Genomic DNA, 25,392 nt, shown 5'->3' on the forward strand with positions numbered 1-25,392 from the left:
CCTTGTATCCTCCCCAGCGCTTAGAACAGTGCTTTGCACATAGTAAGTGCTTCACAAATGCCATCATCATTATTATTATTGTTATTATGGCTCATTGGATAGAGCCCGGGCTTTGGAGTCAGAGGTCATGGGTTCAAATCCCGGCTCCGCCAATGGTCAGCTGTGTGACTTTGGGCAAGTCACTTCACTTCTCTGGGCCTCAGTTCTCTCATCTGTTAAATGGGGATTAAGACTGGGAGCCCCAAGTGGGACAGCCTGATCACCTTGTATCCTCCCCAGCGCTTAGAACAGTGCTTTGCACATTGTAAGCGCTTAACAAATGCCATTATTATCATTATTATTATTATTGTATCCCCCCAGTGCTTAGAACAGTGCTTTGCACATGGTAAGTGCTTAACAACTGCCATCATTATTATTATTATTATTTTTATTAGAATAAATGTGTACAAGTAAAATAAATAAATGGAGTAATAAATATGTACAAACATATACATATATACAGAAGCTGTGGGGAGGGGAAGTACAGTGCTCTGCACATAGTAAGCGCTCAATAAATACGATTGAATGAATGAATGAATGAAGGAGGTAAGGCGGGGGAGGGGGAGGAGGGGGATCCTTGTATTCATTCATTCATTCAATCGTATTTATTGAGCGCTTACTGTGTGCAGAGCACTGTACTAAGCGCTTGCTTGTGTCTCCCTATCTTTCACTCAATCGTATTTATTGAGCGCTTACTGTGTGCAGAGCACTGTACTAAGCGCTTACGTGTCCCTTTCATTCAGTCATATTTCTTGAGCGCTTACTGTGTGCAGAGCTCTGTACTACTACTACTAATAATAATAATAATGATGGCATTTATTAAGCGCTTACTACGTGCAAAGCACTGTTCTAAGCGCTGGGAGGTTACAAGGTGATCAGGTTGTCCCACGGGGGGCTCACAGTCTTCATCCCCCTTTTACAGGTGAGGTAACTGAGGCACAGAGAAGTTAAGTGACTTGCCCAAAGTCACACAGCTGACAACTGGCAGAGCCGGGATTTGAACCCACGACCTCTGACTCCAAAGCCCGGGCTCTTTCCACTGAACCACGCTGCTTCTCTGCTTCTTTACAGTGCTTTGCACGCAAGAAGCGCTCGATAAATACGACTGAACTGAACGAATGCATGACCCCCGCCTTCTAGACTTTGAGCCCGTTGTTGGGAAGGGACCGTCTCTATATGTTGCCAACTTGTACTTCCCAAGCGCTTAGTACAGTGCTCTGCACACAGAAAGCGCTCAATAAGTACGATTGAATGAATGACTGTCTTCTAGCTGCTCCAGAAAGTTTTGGGTTTTTTTTTTTGTTAAACTGAATTTGTTCAAGCGTTTACTATGTGCCAGGAACTGTACTAAGCGCTGGGGTACAAGATAGATGGGTTGGACACAGTCCCTGGCCCACATGGGACTTACGGTCATAATCTCCATTTTACCAGTGAGGTAACTGAGGCACAGAGAAATGAAGTAACTTGTCCAAAGTCACAAAGCAGACAAGTGGCAGAGTTGGGATTTGAACTCAGGTCCTCGGACTCTCAGGCCCAGGCTCTTTCCGCTAGGCCAGGCTGCTTCTTGTACTGTTCGAAGCGCTTAATACGGTGCTCTGCGCACAGTCAGCACTCAAGAAATATTACTGACTGACTGCTTCTTTGTGCATTCATCACAGAGTCAGCGCTGGCATAATAATAATAATAATAATGGCATTTGTTAAGCGCTTACTATGTGCAAAGCACTGTTCTAAGCGCTGGGGAGGATACAAGGTGATCAAGTTGTCCCATGTGGGGCTCACAGTCAATCCCCATTTTACAGATGAGGGAACTGAGGTACTAAGCGCTTGGGAAGTCCAAGTCGGCAACATAGAGAGACGGTCCCTACCCGACAGTGGGCTCGCGGTCTAGCAGACCGTTGAGGAGAAGAGGATGATCCACAGCGTCGAAGGCAGCGGAGAGGTCGACGAGGATTAGGATTCACTCCAGGAGGAGGCTTAGATGACCAAAATTGCACTCCCTGAAGTTTTCCTGCCAGGACTCAAGGCAGTACTTCCCGGTTGTAGTCCCGTTTAGCTGGGATTTCCTTTCCTTGTCACTTCCTGAAAATGCCACACCTCAGCAATGAGGAAGACCTATTATTCTGCCCTGGGGTTTCTCCTTGAAATACAACCACTGGAGATTTCAAATACTGGAGAGAAAGATGTGATTACCAGCGCAAGAATGTAAACATTCAAGTTATCAATATTCAATCACTAGGATCGTTACTATCTTATCCTAGACCCCCAAGGATCCTTCCAGTTATCATTCCATCTCCCTCCTACCGTGTTTCTCCCAAACTCCAAGCGTGAGTTGGTGACACCCACCATCTCCGGTTCTCTCCTCGATCCCCTCCAATCTGCCTTCCGCCGCTTTTACGCCACAGCATCGGCCCTCTCGAAGGTAACCGCTGACTCTCTTCTTGCCAAATCTGATGGTCTGTACTCTTATAATCTTCCTAGATCCTCCAAACTGCTTTTGACTCACTTCTCGCCCAATCTGATGGTCTGTACTCTATCCTAATCTTCCTAGACCTCTCAGCTGCTTTTAACAACGTATACCACCTCCTTTTCCTTGAAACGTCCTCCAGCCCCGGCTTCACTGACACTCCCGTCTCTCTGCTGCTTCTCAGTTTCTTTTTCCTCTGTCTCCTCCAGTTCTCTCCTCGATCCTCTCCAATCTGTTTTCCTCAGAAACAGCCCCCTCAAAGGTAACCGATGACTTTCTTCTTGCCACGTCTGATGGTTTGTACTCCATCCTAATCTCCCTAGACCATTCCACTACTTTTAACAACGGATACCACCTCCTTTTCCTTGAAATGTCCTCCAGCCCTGGCTTCACCGACACTCCTGTCTCTCTGCTCCTTCTCGGTTTCTTCTTCCCCTGTCTCCTCTCCTCCAGTTCTCTCCTCGATCCCCTCCAATCTGTTTTCCACCACTTTTATGGCACAGAATCGGCCCTCTCGAAGGTAACCGACGACTCTCTTCTTGCCACATCTGATGGTCTGTACTCTATCCTAATCTTCCTAGATCTCTCGACTGCTTTTGACCCTCTTCTTGCCAAATCTGATGGTCTGCACTCCATCCTAATCTTCCTAGACCTCTCAACTGCTTTTAGCAATGTATACCACCTTTTTTTCCTTGAAGCTTCCTCCAACCCCGGCTTCAGTGACACTCCTGTCTCTCTGCTCCTTCTCAGTTTCTTTTTCCTCTGTCTCCTCCAGTTCTCTCCTCGATCCCCTCCAATCTGTTTTCCGCAGAAACAGCCCCCTCAAAGGTAACCGATGACTTTCTTCTTGCCACGTCTGATGGTTTGTACTCCATCCTAATCTTCCTAGACCATTCCACTACTTTTAACAACGTATACCACCTCCTTTTCCTTGAAATGTCCTCCAGCCCTGGCTTCACCGACACTCCTGTCTCTCTGCTCCTTCTCGGTTTCTTTTTCCACTCCTCCAGTTCTCTCCTTGATCCCCTCCAATCTGTTTTCCACCACTTTTATGGCACAGAATCGGCCCTCTCGAAGGTAACCGACGACTCTCTTCTTGCCACATCTGATGGTCTGTACTCTATCCTAATCTTCCTAGATCTCTCGACTGCTTTTGACTCTCTTCTTGCCAATTCTGATGGTCTGCACTCCATCCTAATCTTCCTAGACCTCTCAACTGCTTTTAGCAATGCATACCACCTCTTTTTCCTTGAAGCTTCCTCCAACCCTGGCTTCAGTGACACTCCTGTCTCTCTGCTCCTCAGTTTCTTTTTCCTCTGTCTCCGCCAGTTCTCTCCTCGATCCCCTCCAATCTGTTTTCCACAGAAACGGCCCTTTCAAAGGTAACTGATGACTCTCTTCTTGCCAGATCTGATGGTCTGTGCTCCGTCCTAATCTTCCTAGACCTCGCGACTGCTTTTGACAAGGTATATCACCTTCTTTTCCTTGAAGCTTCCTCCAGCTCCCATGTCACTGACACTCCTGTCTCTCCTGCCCCTTCTCAGTTTCTTTTTCTGGCTCCTTCTCTCCCTTCCACCCTCTGACATCCCTCACGGCTCAGTTCTGAGTCGTCCTTTGGAGAACTCATTCGCTCTCGTGACTTCGGCTAACGTCCCCGCTCCGCCAGTTGTCGGCTTTGTGACTGTGGGCAAGTCACTTCACTTCTCTGGGCCTCAGTTCCCTCATCTCGCAAATGGGGATGAAGACCGTGAGCCCCCCGTGGGACAACCTGATCACCTTGCAACCTCCCCAGTGCTTAGAACGGTGCTTTGCACATAGTAAGCGCTTAATGAATGCCATCGTTATTATTATTATTATTATTATTCTCTGGGCCTCAGTTCCCTCATCTGTCAAATGAGGATTAAGACTGTGAACCCCCCGTGGGACCACCTGATCACCTTGTAACCTCCCCGGCGCTTAGAACAGTGCTTTGCACATAGTAATTGCTTAATAAATGCCATTATTATTATTATTGTATCCCCCTAGTGCTTAGAACAGTGCTTTGCACATGGTAAGCACTTAATAAATGCCATTATTATTATTATTATTATGATTGTATCCCCCCAGTGCTTTGAACAGTGCTTTGCACATGGTAAGCACTTAATAAATGCCATTATTATTATTATTATTATGATTGTATCCCCCCAGTGCTTAGAACAGTGCTTTGCACATGGTAAGCGCTTAACAAATGCCATCATTATTATTATTTTATTATTATTGTTATTATTACCCCAGCCCCCACGGTCCCTTGGAGAAGTTCTGCTAAAGCAGTCAGGGTGGCAAGAAGCCACCCACTTCCTCTAAACCGAGGAAGCTACAGGCTTCTGCGAAAATAAAAAAAAAAAGCCCCAACGAACCCCCAGCGCGGAGACCGTCGGGACCCGCTTGTCTATCACAGCGCGGCGGTCGGGCCCCAGATTCAAATCCAGATCACCAGGTGGACCACAAGCTAGGGACGGAAGGGGAAACCGAGGCCGGAGACGGGGGGGACGTCGAGGGGGCGGCCGCTCGCCGGGACAAGGCCCGGAGGAGGAAGACGGGCCGAGGCGGCACTGGGAGGCCGCAGGCCGGAGCCTGAGGGGTCAGAGGTCACGGGCAGGGGACCCGCCGCCCGAGTTTGGCCCGTCCAACGAGGCCGGCCGCCGCCGCCATGTCCCTGAAGTTGCCCCGGAGCTGGGATTTCAACCTGAGGCTGGAGGCCGCCAAGATAGGTAAGGCCGGACGCGGGAGCGGGGACGGGGGGCGTCCATCCTGGGGGTCTTTTGGGGCACCCGCCTGCCCCAGGACCCCAGAAATCCCCGCCCATCCTCGTCCCTTTTAGACTGTGAGCCCACTGTTGGGTAGGAACCGTCTCTATAGGTTGCCAACTTGTATTCCCAAGCGCTTAGTACGGTGCTCTGCGCACCGTAAGTGCTCAATAAATACGATTGATGATGATGATGATAATAATAATGGCATTTATTAAGCGCTTACTATGTGCAAAGCAATGTTCTAAGCACTGGGGGGATACAAGGTGATCAAGTTGGCCCACGGGGGGCTCACAGACTTAATCCCCATTTTACAGATGAGGAAACTGAGGCCCAGAGAAGTGAAGTGACTTGCCCAAAAGTCACCCAGCTGACAAGTGGCGGAGCCGGGGATTCGAACCCATGACCTCTGACTCCAAAGCCCGGGTTCTTTCCACTGAGCCACGCTGCTTCTCTAATGATGATGATGATGATGATATGTTGCCAACTTGGACTTCCCAAGCGCTTAGTACGGTGCTCTGCGCACAGTAAGCGCTCAATAAATACCGTTGATTGATTGATTGATTGATCCAGACTCTGGATCATACTTGTATATATCTATTCTATTTATTTTATTTTGTTAGTATGTTTGGTTTTGTTCTCTGTCCCCCCATTTTAGACTGTGAGCCCACTGTTGGGTAGGGACTGTCTCTAGATGTTGCCAATTTGTACTTCCCAAGCGCTTAGTACAGTGCTCTGCACATAGTAAGCGCTCAACAAATACGATTGATGATGATGATGATGGAAAAGTCCAGGCCTTCGAACCGGGGCCTTTGGGAAAGATAATATTCCCAAAGCCCCTTGTTGAGTAGGGACCGTCTCTGTGTGTTGCCGACTCGTACTTTCCAAGCGCTTAGTACAGTGCTCTGCACACAGTAAGCGCTCAAGAAATACGATTGAATGAATGAATACGATTGAATGAATGAATGAATGTGCCGAGAACGAAGCAGCGTGGCTCAGTGGAAAGAGCCCGGGCTTTGGGGTCAGAGGTCAACGGGTTCAAATCCCGTCTCCGCCAACTGTCAGCTGTGTGACTTTGGGTAAGTCACTTCACTTCTCTGTGCCTCAGTGACCTCATCTGGAAAATGGGGATGAAGACTGTGAGCCCCCTGTGGGACAACCTGATCACCTTGTAACCTCCCCAGCGCTTAGAACAGTGCTTTGCACATAGTAAGCACTTAACAAATGCCATTATTATTATTATTATTATTATTATTATTATTATTATTCTAAGTGCTGGGGGTGGTACGAGGTCATCGGGTCGCCCCACGTGGGGCTCGCGGTCTTCACCCCCATTTTACAGATGGGGGAACTGAGGCCCAGAGAAGTCAGGTAGCTCGCCCAAGGTCCCACGGCAGACGAGTGGCCGAGCTGAGATTAGAAGCAGTGTGGCTCAGTGGAAAGAGCCCGGGTTTTGGAGTCAGAGGTCACGGGTTCAAATCCCCACTCTGCCAATTGTCAGCTGGGTGACTTTGGGCAAGTCACTTCACTTCTCTGGGCCTCAGTTCCCTCATCTGGAAAATGGGGATTAAGACTGTGAGCCCCACATGGGACAACCTGATCACCTTGTAACCTCCGCAGTGCTTAGAACAGTGCTTGGCACATAGTAAGTGCTTAATAAATGCTATTATTATTATTATTATTATTATTATTATTATTATTATTAGAACTTGGGTCTTTGGGATTCCTAGGCCCGGGTTCTAGCCGCGAAGCCACGTTGCTGATAATTGCTGTGGCATTGGTTACTACGTCCCTGGCACTGTAATAAGAAGAATTGTGGTATCTGGTAAGTGCTGAGGAGGTGCCCGGCACTGTAGTAAGCGCTGGGGTGGATATCATCATCATCATCATCAATCGTATTTATTGAGCGCTTACTATGTGCAGAGCACTGGACTAAGCGCTTGGGAAGTACAAATTGGCAACATCTAGAGACGGTCCCTACCCAACAGTGGGCTCACAGTCTAAAAGGGGGAGACAGGGAACAAAACCAAACATACTCACAAAATAAAATAAATAGAATAGATATGTACAAGCAAAATAAATAAATAAATAAATAGAGTAATAAATATGTACAATCATATATACATATATACAGGTGCTGTGGGGAAGGGAAGGAGGTAAGATGGGGGGATGGAGAGGGGGACGAGGGGGAGAGGAAGGAATGAAATCATCAATCAATCAATCAATCAATCATATTTATTGAGCGCTTACTATGTGCAGAGCACTGTACTAAGCGCTTGGGAAGTACAAATTGGCAACATATAGAGACAGTCCCTACCCAACATTGGGCTCACAGTCTAAAAGAGTCTTCATCCCCATTTTACAGATGAGGGAACTGAGGCCCAGAGAAGTGAAGTGACTTGCCCAAAGTCACACAGCTGACAAGTGGCGGAGCCGGGATTGGAACCCATGACCTCTGACTCCAAAGCCCGGGCTCTTTTCCACTGAGCCACGCTCATCGGGTCGGACACAATCCCTGTCCTGCATAGGGTGACCGGTCTCCACCCCCCTTTTACAGATGAGGGAACTGAGGCCCGGAGAAGTGAAGTGACATGACCAAGGTAACACAGCAGACGAGCGGCGGAGCCGGGATTAGAACCCGGGTCCTTCTGACTCTCAGGCCCGGGCTCTAACCACTAGGCCACACTGCTTCTCATTCCCACCACCCCCGGCCTTGGTCCTCTGACTGTCCCCCTCTCCCGCCCCATATTTGGATCCACTCAATAATAATAATAATAATAATGGTATTTGTTAAGCGCTTACTATGTGCAAAGCACTGTTCTAAGCGCTGGGGGAATACAAGGTGATCAGGTGGTCCCACAGGGGAGCTCACGGTCTTAATCCCCATTTTACAGATGAGGGAACTGAGGCCCAGAGAAGTGAAGTGACTTGCCCAAAGTCACACAGCTGACAATTGGCAGAGCTGGGATTTGAACCCATGACCTCTGACTCCAAAGCCCGGCTCTTTCCACTGAGCCACGCTGCTTCTCAATCCATTCATTCACCTACTCTTAGTCCTATCTCATTAATTAATCAATCAATTAATTAATTAATTGATTAATTAATTCATTCATCCAATCGTATTTATTGAGCGCTTGCCATTTGCAGAGCACTGTAAAGAGAAGCAGTGTGGCTTAGTGGAAAGAGCCCGGGCTTGGGAGTCAGAGGACCTGGGTTCTAATCCCGACTCCGCCACGTGTCTGCTGGGTGACCTTGGGAGAGTCACTTCACTTCACAGGGAAGCAGCGTGGCTCAGTGGAAAGAGCCCGGGCTTTGGAGTCAGGGGTCATGGGTTCCAATCCCGGCTCCGCCCATTGTCAGCTGTGGGACACTGGGCAAGTCACTTCACTTCTCTGGGCCTCAGTGACCTCATCTGTAAAATGGGGATGAAGACTGTGAGCCTCCCATGGGACAACCTGATCACCTTGTAACCTCCCCAGCGCTCAGAACAGTGCTTTGCACATAGTAAGCACTTAATAAATGCCATTATTATTATTATTTCTCCTAGTCCTACCTTATTAATTAATTAATTAATTCATCCAATTGTATTTATTGAGCACTTACTGTATGCAGAGCACTGTACAGAGAAGCAGCACGGCTTAGTGGAAAGAGCCCAGGCTTGGGAGTCAGAGGACCTGAGTTCTAATCCCAACTTCGCCATGTGTCTGCTGAGTGACCTTGGGAGAGTCACTTCACTTCTCTGGGCCTCAGTTCCCTCATCTGTAAAATGGGGATTGAGACTGTGAGCCCCCCGTGGGACAACCTGATCACCTTGTAACCTCCCCAGCGCTTAGAACAGTGCTTTGCACATCGTTAGCGCTTAATAAATGCCATCATTATTATTCTCCGGGCCTCAGTTTCCTCATCTGTAAGATGGGGATTGAGACTGTGAGCCCCACGTGGGACAACCTGATCACCTTGTATCTCCCCCAGCGCTCAGAGCAGGGCTTGGCACATAGCAAGCGCTTAACAAATACCACAATTATGATTATTAATGGTTATTATTAATAATAACTGCGGTATCTGTTAAGCGCTTACTATGTGCCGGGCACTGTGCTAAGCGCTGGGGTGGATCCAAGCGAATCGGGTTGGACCCAGTCCCTGTCCCCCGTGGGGCTCACAGTCTCCATCCCCATGTACTTGTACTTTCCAAGCGCCTAGTCCAGTGCTCTGCACACAGTAAGCGCTCAATAAATACGATTGAATGAATGAATGAATAATATTAATGATAATGATGGTATCTGTTAAGTGCTTAATAATAATAATAATCAATCACAATCACAATCAATCACAATCAATCATTGATCAATCAATCAATCAATGACATTTGTTAAGCTTAATAATAATAATAATGATAGCATTTGTTAAGCGCTTACTACTACTCCTATTAATAATAATGATGGCATTTGTTAAGCGCTTACTACGCGCTAAGCACCGTTCTAAGCACTGGGGGGGTGATACAAAGTGATCAGGTTGTCCCACGGGGGGCTCACAGTCTCCATCCCCATTTTCCAGATGAGGGAACTGAGGCCCAGAGAAGTGAAGTGACTTACCCAAAGTCACCCAGCAGACAAGTGGCGGGGTCAGGATTAGAACCCAGGACCTTCTGACTCCCAGGGCCGGGCTCTAGCCACTAGGGCGTGCATAAGCTGGTTGTGGGCAGGGAATGTGTCCTTTTATTGCTGCACTGTACTTTTCCAAGCGCTTAGTACAGTGCTGTACCCGCAGTAAGCGCTCCATAAATAGTACATATTTATTACTCTATTTATTTATTTTATTTGCACATATCTCTTCTATTTATTTTATTTTGTTAGTATGTTTGGTTTTGTTCTCTGTCTCCCCCTTTTAGACTGTGAGCCCACTGTTGGGTAGGGACTGTCTCTAGATGTTGCCAATTTGTACTTCCCAAGCGCTTAGTCCAGTGCTCTGCACATAGTAAGCGCTCAATAAATACGATTGATTGATTGATTGATTGATTGATTGACTGCCTGCCTGGGGTGGGGGTGGGGTGGGGGGGGGAAGGGTCCGGCAGTGTCGCGCTGCGGCCACCAGGGGCCGCTGTCGCCGCATTTCTGGTTTTAACCCCTTCCTTCGATCGTCCTGCCGCCTTAAACCGGCCTCGTCTCATTCATTCATTCATTCATTCATCCATCCACTCACTCACTCACTCATTCATTCATCCATCCATCCACTTGCTCACTCATTCATTCATTCAACCATCCATCCATCCACTTACTCACTCAATCAATCAATCGTATTTATTGAGCGCTTACTGTGTGCAGAGCACTGGACTAAGCGGGTGGGAAGTACAAGTTGGCAACATATAGAGATGGTCCCTACCCAACAGTGGGCTCACAGTCTAAAACTCACTCACTCACTCATTCATCCATCCATCCACTTACTCACTCACTCACTCACTCATTCATTCATCCATCCATCCACTTACTCACTCACTCACTCATTCATTCATCCATCCATCCAACCATTCATTCACTTACTCACTCACTCATTCATCCATCCATCCATCCAACCATTCATTCACTTACTCACTCATTCATCCATCCATCCATCCATCCAACCATTCACTCACTCACTCACACTCACTCACTCACTCACTCATTCACTCACTCATTCATTCATTCATCCATCCATCCATCCAACCATTCATTCACTCACTCACTCATTCATTCATTCATTCATTCTCTGTCTCTTCTCTGTCTTCCCCTTCTAGACTGTGAGCCCGCTTTTGAGTAGGGACCGTCTCTATATTTTGCCAACTTGTACTTCCCAAGTGCTTAGTACAGTGCTCTGCACACAGTAAGCATTCAATAAATACAATTGAATGAATGAATGAATTCATCCTTCCCTCTAGACTGCGAGCCCTTTGTTGGGTAAGTACCGTCTCTAGATGTTGCCAATTTGTACTTCCCAAGCGCTTAGTACAGTGTTCTGCACACAGTAAGCGCTCAATAAATACACTTGAATGAATGAATGAATTCATCCATGCATTCATCCACTTACTCACTCATTCACTCACTCACTCACCCCCCTGCCTTACCTCCTTTCCCTCCCCACAGCACCTGTATATATGTTTGTACAGATTTATTACTCTATTTTACTTGTACAGATTTACTATTCTATTTATTTTATTTTGTTAATGATGTGCATCTAGCTTTACTTCTATTTATTGTGACGACACCTGTCCACATGTTTTGTTTTGTGTCTGTCTCCCCCTTCTAATAATAACAATAATAATAATGATGGCATTTATTAAGCGCTTACTACGTGCAAAACACTGTACTAAGCGCTGGGGAGGTTACAAGCTGATCAGGTTGTCCCATGGGGGGGCTCACAGTCTTAATCCCCATTTTCCAGATGAGGGACCTGAGGCCCAGAGAAGTGAAGTGACTCGCCCAAAGTCACACAGCTGACAATTGGTGGTGTCGGGATTTGAACCCGTGACCTCTGACTCCAAACCCCGGGCTCTTTCCACTGCACCACACTGCTTCTGCTTCTAGATTGTGAGCCCGTTGTTGGGTAGGGACCGTCTCTCTATGTTGCCAGCTTGTACTTCCCAAGCGCTTAGTCCAGTGCTCTGCACACAGAAAGCGCTCAGTAAATACGATTGAATGAACGATTGAATGAATTAATTCATCCATCCATCCTTCCACTTACTCACTCATTCGTTCATTCATCCGTTCATGCATCCGTTCATGCATCCATCCATCCATCCATCAATCCATCCATCCATCCATCCATCCATCCATCCATTCATTCATTCATATATTCATTCATTCATTCATATATTCATTCATTCATTCATTTGTATTTCCCCCCACACATCTGCCAAACTAGCTCTCTTCCCCGCTTCAAAGCCCCCTACTAGACTATGAGCCCGCTGTTGGGTAGGGCCCGTCTCTCGATGTTACCAACTTTTACTTCCCAAGCGCTTAGTCCAGTGCTCTGCACACAGGAAGCGCTCAATAAATACGACTGAATGAACGATTGAATGAATTAATTCATCCATCCTTCCACTTACTCACTCACTCATTCATTCATTCGTTCATTCATCCATCCGTTCATCCATCCGTCCATCCATCCATCCATCCATCCATCCATCCATCCATTCATTCATTCATATATTCATTCATTCATTCATTTGTATTTCCCCCCACACATCCGCCAAACTAGCTCTCTTCCCCCCTTCAAAGCCCCCTACTAGACTGTGAGCCCGCTGTTGGGTAGGGACCGTCTCTATATTTTCCAACTTGTACTTCCCAAGCGCTTAGTACAGTGCTCTGCACCCAGTAAGCGCTCAATAAATACGATTGAATGAATGAATGAGAGCTCACCTCCTCCTGGAGGCCTTCCCACACTGAGCCCCCCTTTTCCTCTCCTCCTCCCTTCCCCATCGCTCCGACTCCCTCCCTTTGCCCTACATCCTTCCCCTCCCCACGGCACTTATGTATATTCATATCTATTTATTACTCTATTTTATTAATGATGTGTATATAGCTATAATTCTATTTATTCTGATGGCATTGACCCCTGTCTACTTGTTTTGTTCTGTTGTCTATCTAGACTGTGAGCCCGTTGTTGGGTAGGGACCGTCTCTATATGTACTTCCCAAGCGCTTAGTACAGTGCTCTGCACACGGTAAGCGCTCAATAAATACGATTGATGATGATGATATTGAGCGCTCGATTGAATGAACTGAATGAATATTTATTGAGCGCTTACCGTGTGCAGAGCACTGTACTTAGCGCTCGGAAGTACAATTCAGCAACAGAGACAATCCCCACCATTCAATTTATTCAATTATATTGAATTATATTGTTGCCAACTTGTACTTCCCAAGCGCTTAGTACAGTGCTCTGCACACAGTAAGCGCTCAATAAATACGATTGATGATGATGATATTGAGCGCTTAACGTGTGCAGAGCCCTGTTCTAAGCACTTGGGAAAGTACAATATAATAATAATGATAATAATAATAATAATGGTATTTGTTACGCGCTTACTCTGTGCCAGGCACTGTACTAAGCGCTGAGGTGGATACAAGCAAACTGGATGCCCAGCCCCTGTCCCAAATGGGGCTCACAGTCTCAATCCCCATTTTACAGATGAGGCAGCTGAGGCTCAGAGAAGTGAAGTGACTTGCTCAAGGTCACGGAGCAGACAGAGTGGCGGAGGCAGGATTAGAACCCACGACCCTCCAACTCCCAGGCCCGGGCTCTGTCCTAAACAGTGACAGTCCCTGCCCACAACGAGCTCAAAGTCTCCGACGCTGCTTTCACTAAGGCCATCTTGATCGCCAATCAATCAATCAGTCATATTTATTGGGCACTTATAGTGCGAGGGGCACTGTACTGAGCGCTTGGGAGAGGACGACAGAACAATACACCGACATTCCCTGCCCACAGTGAGCTGACAGTCTAGAAAGATATTAAAATGAATGACTTCATCATCATCAATCGTATTTATTGAGCACTTACTATGTGCAGAGCACTGTACTAAGCGCTTGGGAAGTACAAATTGGCAACATATAGAGACAGTCCCTACCCAACAGTGGGCTCACATTCATTCATTTATTTATTCATTCAGTTGTATTTACTGAGCCCTTACTCCGCGCTTTGATTAAATATGATTGAATGACTGAATGAATAAAAGTGTGCAGAGCACTGTACTAAGCGCTTGGGAAAGTACAAGACAACAATTCAGCAGTCACATTCCCCGCTCACAGCGAGCTTACAGTCCGGGGTTGGGGGGAGACACAGGACTAGAAATAAATAAATGATGGATATTGACGTCCATTTCTTCATTGAATTGTATTTATTGAGCACTTACTGTGTGCAGAGCACTGTACTAAGCGCTTGGGAAAGTACAAGACAACAATTCAGCAGTCACATTCCCTGCTCACAGCGAGCTTACAGTCCGGGGTTGGGGGGAGACACAGGAATAGAAATAAATAAATGATGGATATTGACATTCATTTGTTCATTGAATTGGAGTTATTGAGCACTTACTGTGTGCAGAGCACTGTACTGAGCGCTTGGGAAGTACAAGTCGGCAACATAATAGGTGCTGTGGGGCTGGGAGGGGCGGATGAATAAAAGGAGCAAGTCAGGGCGACGCAGAAGAGGGTGGGAGGAGGCGAAAGGGGGTAATCAGTGCTATTTATTGAGCACTTACTGTGTGTGGAGCCCTGTGCTAAACGCTCAGGAGAGAACAATACAACAGTGTTGGTAGAAATGTTCCCTGTTCCCAGTGAGCTTTGAGTCTCCACAGCATTCATTCATTCAATCAATCGTATTTATTGAGTGCTCACTGTGTGCAGAGCACTGGATTAATAATAATAATGATGACGATGGTATTTGTTAAGCGCTTTCTATGTGCCAAGCACTGTTCTAAGCGCTGGCACTGTTCTAAGCGCTGGCCCTGTTGCAATTTGGCAACAGATGGATATACAGCGTGGCTCAGTGGAAAGAGCCCGGGCTTTGGAGTCGGAGGTCATGGGTTCAAATCCCGGCTCCACCAACTGTCAGCTGTGTGACTTTGGGCAGGTCACTTCACTTCTCTGGGCCTCAGTTCCCTCATCTGTAAAATGGGGATGAAGACTGTGAGCCCCCCATGGGACAACCTGATCACACTGTTTCCTCCCCAGCGCTTAGAACAGTGCTTTGCGCATAGTAAACGCTTAATAAATGCCATCATTATTATTATTATTATCCCTTTGTCCTGTCCCCAAGGAGTCTCATCCCATGAATTGAGCATGGCTCAGTGGTAAGAGCAGGGGCTTTGGAGTCAGAGGTCACAGGTTCAAATCCCGGCTCCTCCAATTGTCAGCTGTGTGACTTTGGCCAAGTCACTTAGCTTCTCTGGGCCTCAGTGACCTCATCTGTAAAATGGGGATTAATAATAATGGCATTTATTAAGCGCTTACGATGTGCAAAGCACTGTTGATTAAGACTGTGAGCCCCCCATGGGACAACCTGATCACCTTGTATCTACCCCAGCACTTGGAACAGTGCTTTGCACATAGTAAGCGCTTAATAAATGCCATTATTATTATTATTATTATTATTATTATTATTATTATTATTATTATTAATTGAGGCCCTGGGGCTACTGGGGGAGGGTCCGGAAAGCCAAACTCTGCCCCTGCCCCTCTGGGCCAATTCTGCCCATTCTCTGGCCGGGCATTTCTGCCTTTGACCGGCCAGGCCCTGCTTTGATGGCATTTGGGGATGTGATAGACGGTCTGCAGGAGGCAGGGGGAAGGGGAAGGAAAGACACGAGGAGGAGGAGGAGGAGGAGGAGGAAAAAAGACAGGTCTTATGAGGAGGGCAGGCTTCAGGAGGAGGGGGAGGAAGGACAGTCTTCTGGAGGTAGGAGAGGTCTTAGGGGGAAGGATAGGCCTCAGGAGGAGGAGAAGGAGGAAGGGCAGGCCTCAGGAGTAGAAGGAAGGGCAGGATGCAGGAGGAAGAGGAGGAGGAGGAAGGACAGGCTGCAGGAGGAGGAGGAGGAAGAGGAGGAGGAAGAAGAGGAGGAGGAAGGGCAGGCCTGAGAAAGAGGAGGAGGAGGAGGAGGAGGAGGAGGAGGAGGAAGGGCAGGCCTCAGCAGGAGGAGGAGAGTGAGGGGACAGGCGGGCTGCAGGAGGAGAAGGAGGAGGAAGAAGAGGAGGAGGAGGAGGAGGAAGGGCAGGACAGAGGAGGAGGAGGAGGAGGAGGAGGAGGAGGAGGAAGAGCAGGCCTCAAGAGGAGGAGAAGGAGGAGGAGGAGAAGGAGGAGGAGGAGGGCAGGCCTGAGGAGGAGGAGCAGGAGGAGCAGGAGGAGGAGGAGGAGGAGGAGGAGGAGGAGGAGGAGGAGAAGAGGAGGAGGAAGAGTAGGCCTCAGAGGAGGAGGGAGGAGGGGGAAGTGCAGGCCTCAGGAGGAGGAGGAGGGGGAAGGGCAGGCCTGAGGAGGAGGAGGAAGAGCAGGCCTCAGGAGGAGGAGGAGGAGGAAGAGGAGGAGGAGGAGGGGGAAGAGGAGGGGGAAGAGGAGGGGGAAGAGGAGGAGGAGGAGGAGGAGAAGGAGGAAGAGGAAGAGTAGGTCTCAGAGGAGGAGGAGAAGGAGGAGGAAGAGGAGGAGGAGGAGGGGGGGGGAAGGGCAGGCCTGAGGAGGAGGAGGAGGAAGAGCAGGCCTCAGGAGGAGGAGGAGGAGGGAGAGGAGGAGGAGAAGGAAGAAGAGGAAGAGTAGGTCTCAGAGGAGGAGGAAAAGGAGGAGGAAGAGGAGGAGGAGAGGGGGGAAGGGCAGGCCTGAGGAGGAGGAGGAAGAGTAGGCCTCAGGAGGAGCAGGAGGAGGAGGAGGAGGAGGGGGAAGGGCAGGCCTGAGGAGGAGGAGGAGGAAGAGCAGGCCTCAGGAGGAGCAGGAGGAGGAGGGGGGAGGAGGAAGTGCAGGCCTCAGGAGGAGGAGGAGGGGGAGGAGGAGGAAGAGTAGGCTTCAGGAGGAGGAGGAGGAGGAAGAGCAGGCCTCAGGAGGAGCAGGAGGAGGGGGAGGAGGGGGAGGAGGAGGAAGTGCAGGCCTCAGGAGGAGGGGGAGGTGGAGGAGGAAGAGGGGGAGGTGGAGGAGGAGGGGGAGGAAGTGTAGGCCGGCTGGTCCAGAAGCATCTGATTGCCGTCAGCTTCCTGTTCCGCAGCGCCCGCCCGGGCAGACGGGGCTGGCTGAAATGCTGCAACGGAGGGAAACACCCACACACCCACACACACCCACACCCCCCCACACCCCCCCACCCCCCCCCAATACACACGTTCGCACACACACCCTCCCCTCCTTCTCCCAGCTCCAAGTTCCTCCCCAGGGCCGCTCCTCGAACCCCAGGCCCTGTGCCAAATGAGGCTCATTCATTCATTCATTCAATCGTATTGATTGAGCGCTCACTGTGTGCAGAGCACTGGACTAAGCGCTTGGGAAGTCCAAGTCGGCAACAGAGAGAGACGGTCCCTACCCAACAACGGGCTCACAGGCCAGAAGGCAGAAACGCTGGCCATGGATGTAATTGTATTGATTCATATTGATGCTATTGATGCCTGATATGATTGATTGATTGATTGATTGATTGATGATTTGTTTTGTTGTCTGTCTCCCCCTTCTAGACTGTGAGCCCACTGTGGGCAGGGATTGTCTCTCTCTGTGGCCGAATTGTACTTCCCAAGCGCTTAGTCCAGTGCTCTGCACACAGTAAGCGCTCAATAGATACGATTGAATGAATGAATGAATTAATGTAAATAGCGTGGAGAAGCAGCGTGGCTCAGTGGAAAGAACCCCGGCTTGGGAGTCAGAAGTCATGGGTTCTAATCCGGGCCCCGCTGCTTGTCAGCTGTGTGACTTTAGGCAAGTTGCTTCACTTCTCTGGGCCTCAGTTCCCTCATCTGGAAAATGGGGTTGAAGACTGTGAGCCCCACGGGGGACAACCTGATCACCTTGTATCTGCCACTTGTCAGCTGTGTGACTTTGGGCAAGTCACTTAACTTCTCTGGGCCTCAGTTACCACATCTGGAAAATGGGGATGAAGACTGTGAGCCCCCCGTGGGACAACCCGATCACCTTGTAACCTCCTCAGCGCTTAGAATAGTGCTTTGCACATAGTAAACACTTAATAAATGCCACCATTATTACTATTATTATTCTCTGGGCCTCAGTTACCCCATCTGGAAAATGGGGATGAAGACTGTGAGCCCCCCGTGGGACAACCTGATCACCTTGTATCTGCCACTTGTCAGCTGTGCGACTTTGGGCAAGTCACTTAACTTCTCTGGGCCTCAGTTACCACATCTGGGAAATGGGGATGAAGACTGTGAGCCCCCCGTGGGACAACCCGATCACCTTGTAACCTCCCCAGCGCTTAGAACAGCGCTTTGCACATAGTAAGTGCTTAATAAATGCCATCATTAGTATTATTATTACCCCAGCGCTTAGAACAGCGCTTTGCACATAGTAAGTGCTTAATAAATGCCATCATTAGTATTATTATTAGCCCAGCACTTAGAACAGCGCTTTGCACACAGTAAGTGCTTAATAAATGCCATCATCATTATTATTATTACCCCAGCGCTTAGAACAGTGTTTGGCACATAGTAAGCACTTAACAAATACCATCATTATTAGTAGTAGTAGTAGTATTCTAGAGCCCAGAAGTTCAAGGGTTCCAATTTTGACTCCGCCACTTGCCTGCTGTGTGACCTTGGACAAGTCACTTTATTTCCTCAGCTGGAAAATGGGGATTGAGACCTGTATATATGTACATATGTTTGTACATATTTATTACTCTATTTATTTATTTATTTATTTTACTTGTACATATCTATTCTATTTATCTTATTTTGTTAGTATGTTTGGTTTTGTTCTCTGTCTCCCCCTTTTAGACTGTGAGCCCACTGTTGGGTAGGGACTGTCTCTATATGTTGCCAATTTGTACTTCCCAAGCGCTTAGTACAGTGCTCTGCACATAGTAAGCGCTCAATAAATGCGATTGATGATGATGATGAGTAAGCGCTTAACAAATACCATCATTATTATTAGTAGTAGTATTCTAGAGCCCAGACGGTCAAGTGTTCCAATTTTGACTCCGCCACTTGTCTGCTGTGTGACCTTGGACAAGTCACTTCATTTCCTCAGCTGGAAAATGGGGATTGAGACCTGTATATATGTACATATGTTTGTACATATTTGTTACTCTATTTATTTATTTATTTATTTATCTTGTACATATCTATTCTATTTATTTTATTTTGTTAGTTTGGTTTTGTTCTCTGTCTCCCCCTTTTAGACTGTGAGCCCACTGTTGGGTAGGGACCGTCTCTCTATGTTGCCAACTTGGACTTCCCAAAGCGCTTAGTACAGTGCTCTGCCCACAGTAAGCACTCAATAAATACGATTGATGATGATGATTGAGACTGTGAGCCCCTGGGGGGGGACAGGGACTGTGTCCAACCCGATTTGCTTGGATCCATCCCAGCACTCAGTACAGCGCCCGGCACATAGTAAGCACTTAACAAATCTCTTAACAAAGCACAAAAGAATCTCCAGTGGCTACCAATCAACCTGCGCATCAGGCAGAAACTCCTCACCCTGGGCTTCCAGGCTGTCCATCCCCTGGCCCCCTCCTCCCTCCCGTCCCTTCTCTCCTTGTCCATCCCATCCCGCACCCTCCGCTCCTCTGCCACCGCTAATCTCCTCCCCGTTAGGCCTCGTTCTCGCCTGTCCCACCATCGTCCCCCGGCCCACGTCCTCCCCTGGGCCTGGAATGCCCTCCCTCTGCCCATCATCATCATCAATCGTATTTATTGAGCGCTTACTGTGTGCAGAGCACTGTACTAAGCGCTTGGGAAGTACAAGTTGGCAACATATAGAGACGGTCCCTACCCAACAGTGGGCTCACAGTCTAAAAGGGAGCTCGCTCTCTTCCTCCCTTCGAGGCCCTACTGAGAGCTCACCTCCTCCAGGAGGCCTTCCCACACTCAGCCCCTTCCTTCCTCTCCCCCTCGTCCCCCTCTCCACCCCCCCCATCTTGCCTCCTTCCCTTCCCCACAGCACCTGTATATATGTTTGTACATATTTATTACTCTATTTATTTATTTTACTTGTACCTATCTATTCTATTTATTTTATTTTGTTAGTATGTTTGGTTTTGTTCTCCGTCTCCCCCTTCTAGACTGTGAGCCCACTGTTGGGTAGGGACTGTCTCTATATGTTGCCAACTTGGACTTCCCAAGCGCTTAGTACAGTGCTCTGCACACAGTAAGTGCTCAATAAATACGATTGATTGATTGATTGATAAGTGCCGGAGCCTGTGGAAAAAGCACGGACTTTGGAGTCGGAGGTCAAGAGTTCAAATCCCGGATTCCCTCATCTGTAAAATGGGGATGAAGACTGTGAGCCCCAAGGGGGACAACCTGATCACCTTGTATCTCCCCCAGCGCTTACGACGGAGATTGGCACCTAGTAAGTGCTAAACAATGCCATTAAAAAAAAAAGGTAGCATCCCCATTCCACAGGTGAAGAAACTGAGGCTCAGAGAATGGGCTCCGTTCACTTTCATTCATTCATTCATTCAATGGTATTTATTGAGCGCTTACTGTGTGCAGAGCACTGGACTAAGCGCTTGGGAAGTACAAGTTGGCAACATCTAGAGACGGTCCCTACCCAACCGTGGGATCACAGTCTAAAAGGGGAAGACAGGCAACGAAACAAAACATATTAACAAAATAAAATAAATAGAATAAATATGTACAAATAAAATAAATAAATAGAGTAATAAACCCATTCCCCATCCACAATGAGCTGACAGTCCAGAGGCGGAGACAGGCATTAATACAATTAACAATTAACTAATTAATACAATTAGTACAGTGCCAAGCGCTTAGTACAGTGCTCTGCACACAGTAAGCGCTCAATAAATACGATTGATTGATTAATAGAAATAAATGAGATTACAGATATGGACATAAGTGCCGTGGGCCTCTACAGGCCTCGAGATGGTAAGCTCCTCGTGGGAGGGGAACGTGTCTGCTTATTGTTGTATTGTCCTCTCCCAAGCGCTTAGTACAGTGCTCTGCACACGGTAAGCGCTCAACAAATACGACTGAATGAGTGAATAAATTAGGTAGCCCTTGGAGGGGTGTGGAGACGTGGACTGAGCTTGGTTGAGAAAAATAATCAATCGATCCAACGATTGTATTTATTGAGCGCTTACTGTGGGCAGAACACTGTACTAAGCGCTTGGGAGAGGAGAGTATAAAAATATAAAAGACCCATTCCCCATCCATTCATTCATTCAATCGTATTTATTGAGCGCTGACTGTGTGCAGAGCACTGTACTAAGCGCTTGGGAAGTACAACTTGGCAACATATAGAGACGGTCTCTACCCAACAGTGGGCTCACAGTCTAGAAGTCCCCACGTGGGACAACTTGATCCCATTGTATCCCCCCAGCGCTTAGAACAGTGCTTTGCACATAGTAAGCACCTAACAAATGCCACCATTATTCGAGAAGCAGCATGGCTCAGTGGTAAGAGCACGGGCTTTGGAGCCAGAGGTCATGGGTTCGAATCCCGGCTCCGCCACGTCTGCACTGTGACCTTGGGCAAGTCACGTAACTTCTCTGAGCCTCAGTTACCTCATCTGTAAAATGGGGATTGACAGTGAGCCCCACACGGGACAACCTGATCGCCTTGTATCCCCCAGCGCTTAGAACAGTGCTTTGCACATAGTAAGTGCTTAATCAATCAATCAATCATATTTATTGAGCGCTTACTGTGTGCAGAGCACTGTACTAAGCGCTTGGGAAGTCCAAGTTGGAAACATATAGAGACAGTCCCTACCCAACAGTGGGCTCACAGTCTAGAAGGGGGAGACAGAACAAAACCAAACATATTAACAAAATAATCAAACAATCAATCGTATTTATTGAGCACTTACTGTGTGCAGAGCACTGTACTGAGCGCTTGGGAAGTCCAAGTTGGCAATATATAGAGACAGTCCCTACCCAACAGTGGGCTCACAGTCTAAAAGATAAAGATAAGCCAAAATACTGGCTTAACAAATGCCATTATTATTGTTGGTTGTCTTGTGTGGATCTCCCATCCTCGTGTCTCTCCCCACTTCAATCCATACTTCATGCTGCTGCCCGGATTGTCTTTGTCCAGAAACGCTCTGGGCATGTTACTCCCCTCCTCAGTGGTAAGAGCCCGGGCTTTGGAGTCAGAGGTCATGGGTTCGAATCCCAACTCCGCCACATGTCTGCTGTGTGACCTTGGGCAAGTCGCTTAACTTCTCTGAGCCTCAGTTACCTCATCTGTAAAAATGGGGATTAAGACTGTGAGCCCCACGTGGGACAACTTGATCACCTTGTATCCCCCCCAGCGCTTAAAGCAGTGCTCTGCACATAGTAAGCGCTTAATGAATGCCATCATTATTATTATTATTGTACTTCCCAAGCGCTTAGTCCAGTGCCCTGCACACAGTCAGCACTCAATAAATAAGTACGATTGAATCCTGGAAGTCCAAGTTGGCAACTTATAGAGACAGTCCCTACCCGACAGTGGGCTCACAGTCTAGAAGGGGGAGACAGAGAACAAAACCAAACATATGAACAAAATAATGGCTTAATAAATACCATTATTATTGTCGGTTGTCTTGTACTTCCCAAGCGCTTAGTCCAGTGCCCTGCACACAGTCAGCGCTCAATAGATAAGTATGATTGAATCCTGGAGGTCCAAGTTGACAACATTATAGAGCCGGTCCCTTGAATCCTCCCCCCCGGGCCGGCTCCGGGGGCCGGCGAGCGAAGCTTTCTTTCCTCCTTCCCCGTCACACTTTGGACGCCCACGCAGGGAAACGGAAGCCCAGTTTGTGTGTCAGATACTGCAGCCACTTCCTTTCGAAGTCTGCGGCTGCTTCCCGCCGAGGCCTCGCGCCCGGCCGGCCGGCCGCGGTCCCCGTAGGCCCGAAGGCCCGGTTCCTCGGGCGAGGCCCGGTCGCCACCCATGTCCGTGAGCCAGCCCGGGTCCCTTTTCCCGTCCGCAGCCCGGTCGAGGAGCGTGATGAGCGGGGAGCCCGTGACCCCCGGGTCCCCGCCGTCGGCCGGGCCGGCCACCCAGGACAGGCCCCTGAAGATCGGCTGGCTGAAGAAGCAGCGCTCCATCGTGAAGAACTGGCAGCAGCGCTACTTTGTGCTGAAGGGGAGGCAGCTCTTCTACTACAAAGATGAAGAGGAGGCCAAACCCCAGGTAACCCCCACCCCAAACCTCCCTCCATCCATCAATCAATCAATCAATCAATATGGAGCGCTGACTGTGTGCGGAGCACTGCACTAAGTGCTTGGGCAGTCCAAGTTGGCAACATCTAGAGACGGTCCCTAACAATCAATCAATCAATCGTATTTATGGAGCGCTGACTGTGTGCGGAGCACTGGTCTAAGCGCTTGGGAAGTCCAAGTTGGTGACATCTAGAGACGGTCCCTACTCAATCAATCAATCAATCGTATTTATTGAGCGCTGACTGTGTGCAGAGCACTGGATTAAGCGCTTGGGAAGTCCAAGTTGGCGGCATCTAGAGACGGTCCCTACCAAACAATCAATCAATCAATCGTATTTATTGAGCACTGACTGTGTGCGGAGCACTGGACTAAGCGCTTGGGAAGTCCAAGTTGGCGGCATCTAGAGACGGTCCCTACCCAACAATCAATCAATCAATCAATCGTATTTATGGAGCGCTGACTGTGTGCAGAGCACTGGACTAAGCGCTTGGGAAGTCCAAGTTGGCAACATCTAGAGACAGTCCCTAACAAACAATCAATTAATCAATCGTATTTATTGAGCACTGACTGTGTGCAGAGCACTGGACTAAGCGCTTGGGAAGTCCAAGTTGGTGACATCTAGAGACGGTCCCTACCCAACAATCAATCAATCAATCGTATTTATTGAGCGCTGACTGTGTGCAGAGCACTGGACTCCTCCTCCAGGAGGCCTTCCCAGATTGAGCCCCTTCCTTCCTCTCCCACTCGTCCCCTTCTCCATCCCCCCCACCTTACCTCCTTCCCTTCCCCACAGCACCTATATATATGTATATATGTTTGTACATATTTATTACTCTATTTATTTATTTATTTGTTTTACTTGTACATATCTATTCTATTTAATTTATTTTGTTAGCATGTTTGGTTTTGTTCTCTGTCCCCCTCTTTTAGACTGTGAGCCCACTGTTGGGTAGGGACCGTCTCTAGATGTTGCCAACTTGTACTTCCCAAGAGCTTAGTACAGTGCTCTGCACACAGTAAGTGCTCAATAAATACGATTGATTGATTGATTGATAGAAGGGGGAGACAGAGAACAAAACCAAACATACTAACAAAATAAAATAGAGTAGATATGTACAAGTAAAATAAATAAATAAATAGAGTAATAAGTATGTATGAACATATATACATATATATCCCTCCCAGACCACTGCCCCCCAGGTAGCCCCCTTCGCCGAAGAATTTATCAGTCGCTTACAAGGTTCACCGCGATTTTATTTTGTTAATATGTTTTGTTTTAATAATAATGATTTTGGTATTTGTTAAGCACTCACTATGTGCAAAGCACTGTTCTAAGCACTGGGGAGGATACAAGGTGATCAGGTTGTCCCATGTGGGGCTCACAGTCTTCATCCCCATTTTGACAGATGAGGGAACTGAGGCACAGGGAAGTTAAGTGACTTGTCCAAAGTCACACAGCTGACAAGGAGTGGAGCCGGGATTTTTTTTTTTTGATAGCATTTATTAAGCGCTTACTATGTGCAATGCACTGTTCTAAGCGCTGGGGAGGTTACAATGTGATGAGGTTGTCCCACGGTGGGGGGGCTCACGGTCTTAATCCTCATTTTACAGATGAGGGAACTGAGGCCCAGAGAAGTGAAGTGACTTGCCCAAAGTCACACAGCTGACAAGGAGTGGAGCCGGGATTTGAACCCATGACCTCTGACTCCCAAGCCCGGGCTCTTTCCACTGAGCCGCGCTGCTTCTCGTTTTGTTGTCCGTCTCCCCCTTCTAGACTGTGAGCCCGCTGTTGGGTAGGGACCGTCTCTAGATGTTGCCGACTTGGACTTCCCAAGCGCTTAGTACAGTGCTCGGCACACAGTAAGTGCTCAATAAATATGATTGATTGATTGATTGATTGATTGACTGTGAGCTCCACGTGGGACAACCTGATCACCCTGTTTCTACCCCAGTGCTTAGAATGGTGCTTGGCACAGAATAAACACTCAACAAATATTATTATTATTATTATCATCATCAATCGTATTTATTGAGTGTTTACTATGTGCAGAGCACTGTACTAAGCGCTTAGGAAGTACAAATTGGCAACATATAGAGATACGATTGATTGATTAATCCTCATTGTTCTTATAGATGAGGTAACTAAGGCACAGGATTCCCCCCTATATACTTTATCATTCATTCATTCATTCAATCGTATTTATTGAGCGCTTACTGTATGCAGAGCACTGTACTAAGCGCTTGGAAAGTACAAGTTGGCAACATG

At 48.0% G+C, this 25,392-nt stretch overlaps 1 protein-coding gene across 1 annotated transcript in view; it reads left to right on the forward strand.

Moving 5' to 3' along the window:
• The first annotated feature begins 22,854 nt into the window (after positions 1-22,854).
• The window catches only part of ARHGAP25 (Rho GTPase activating protein 25), an 86,009-nt gene continuing 83,471 nt past the window's right edge, over positions 22,855-25,392 (forward strand). Inside the window, exon 1 of the mRNA XM_038746738.1 lies at positions 22,855-23,097. Coding sequence (XP_038602666.1) covers positions 22,855-23,097 — 243 coding nt within the window. The remainder of the gene's footprint in view (positions 23,098-25,392) is intronic.

This window comes from Tachyglossus aculeatus, chromosome 5, assembly GCF_015852505.1.
Source record: "Tachyglossus aculeatus isolate mTacAcu1 chromosome 5, mTacAcu1.pri, whole genome shotgun sequence".
NCBI lineage: Eukaryota > Metazoa > Chordata > Mammalia > Monotremata > Tachyglossidae > Tachyglossus > Tachyglossus aculeatus.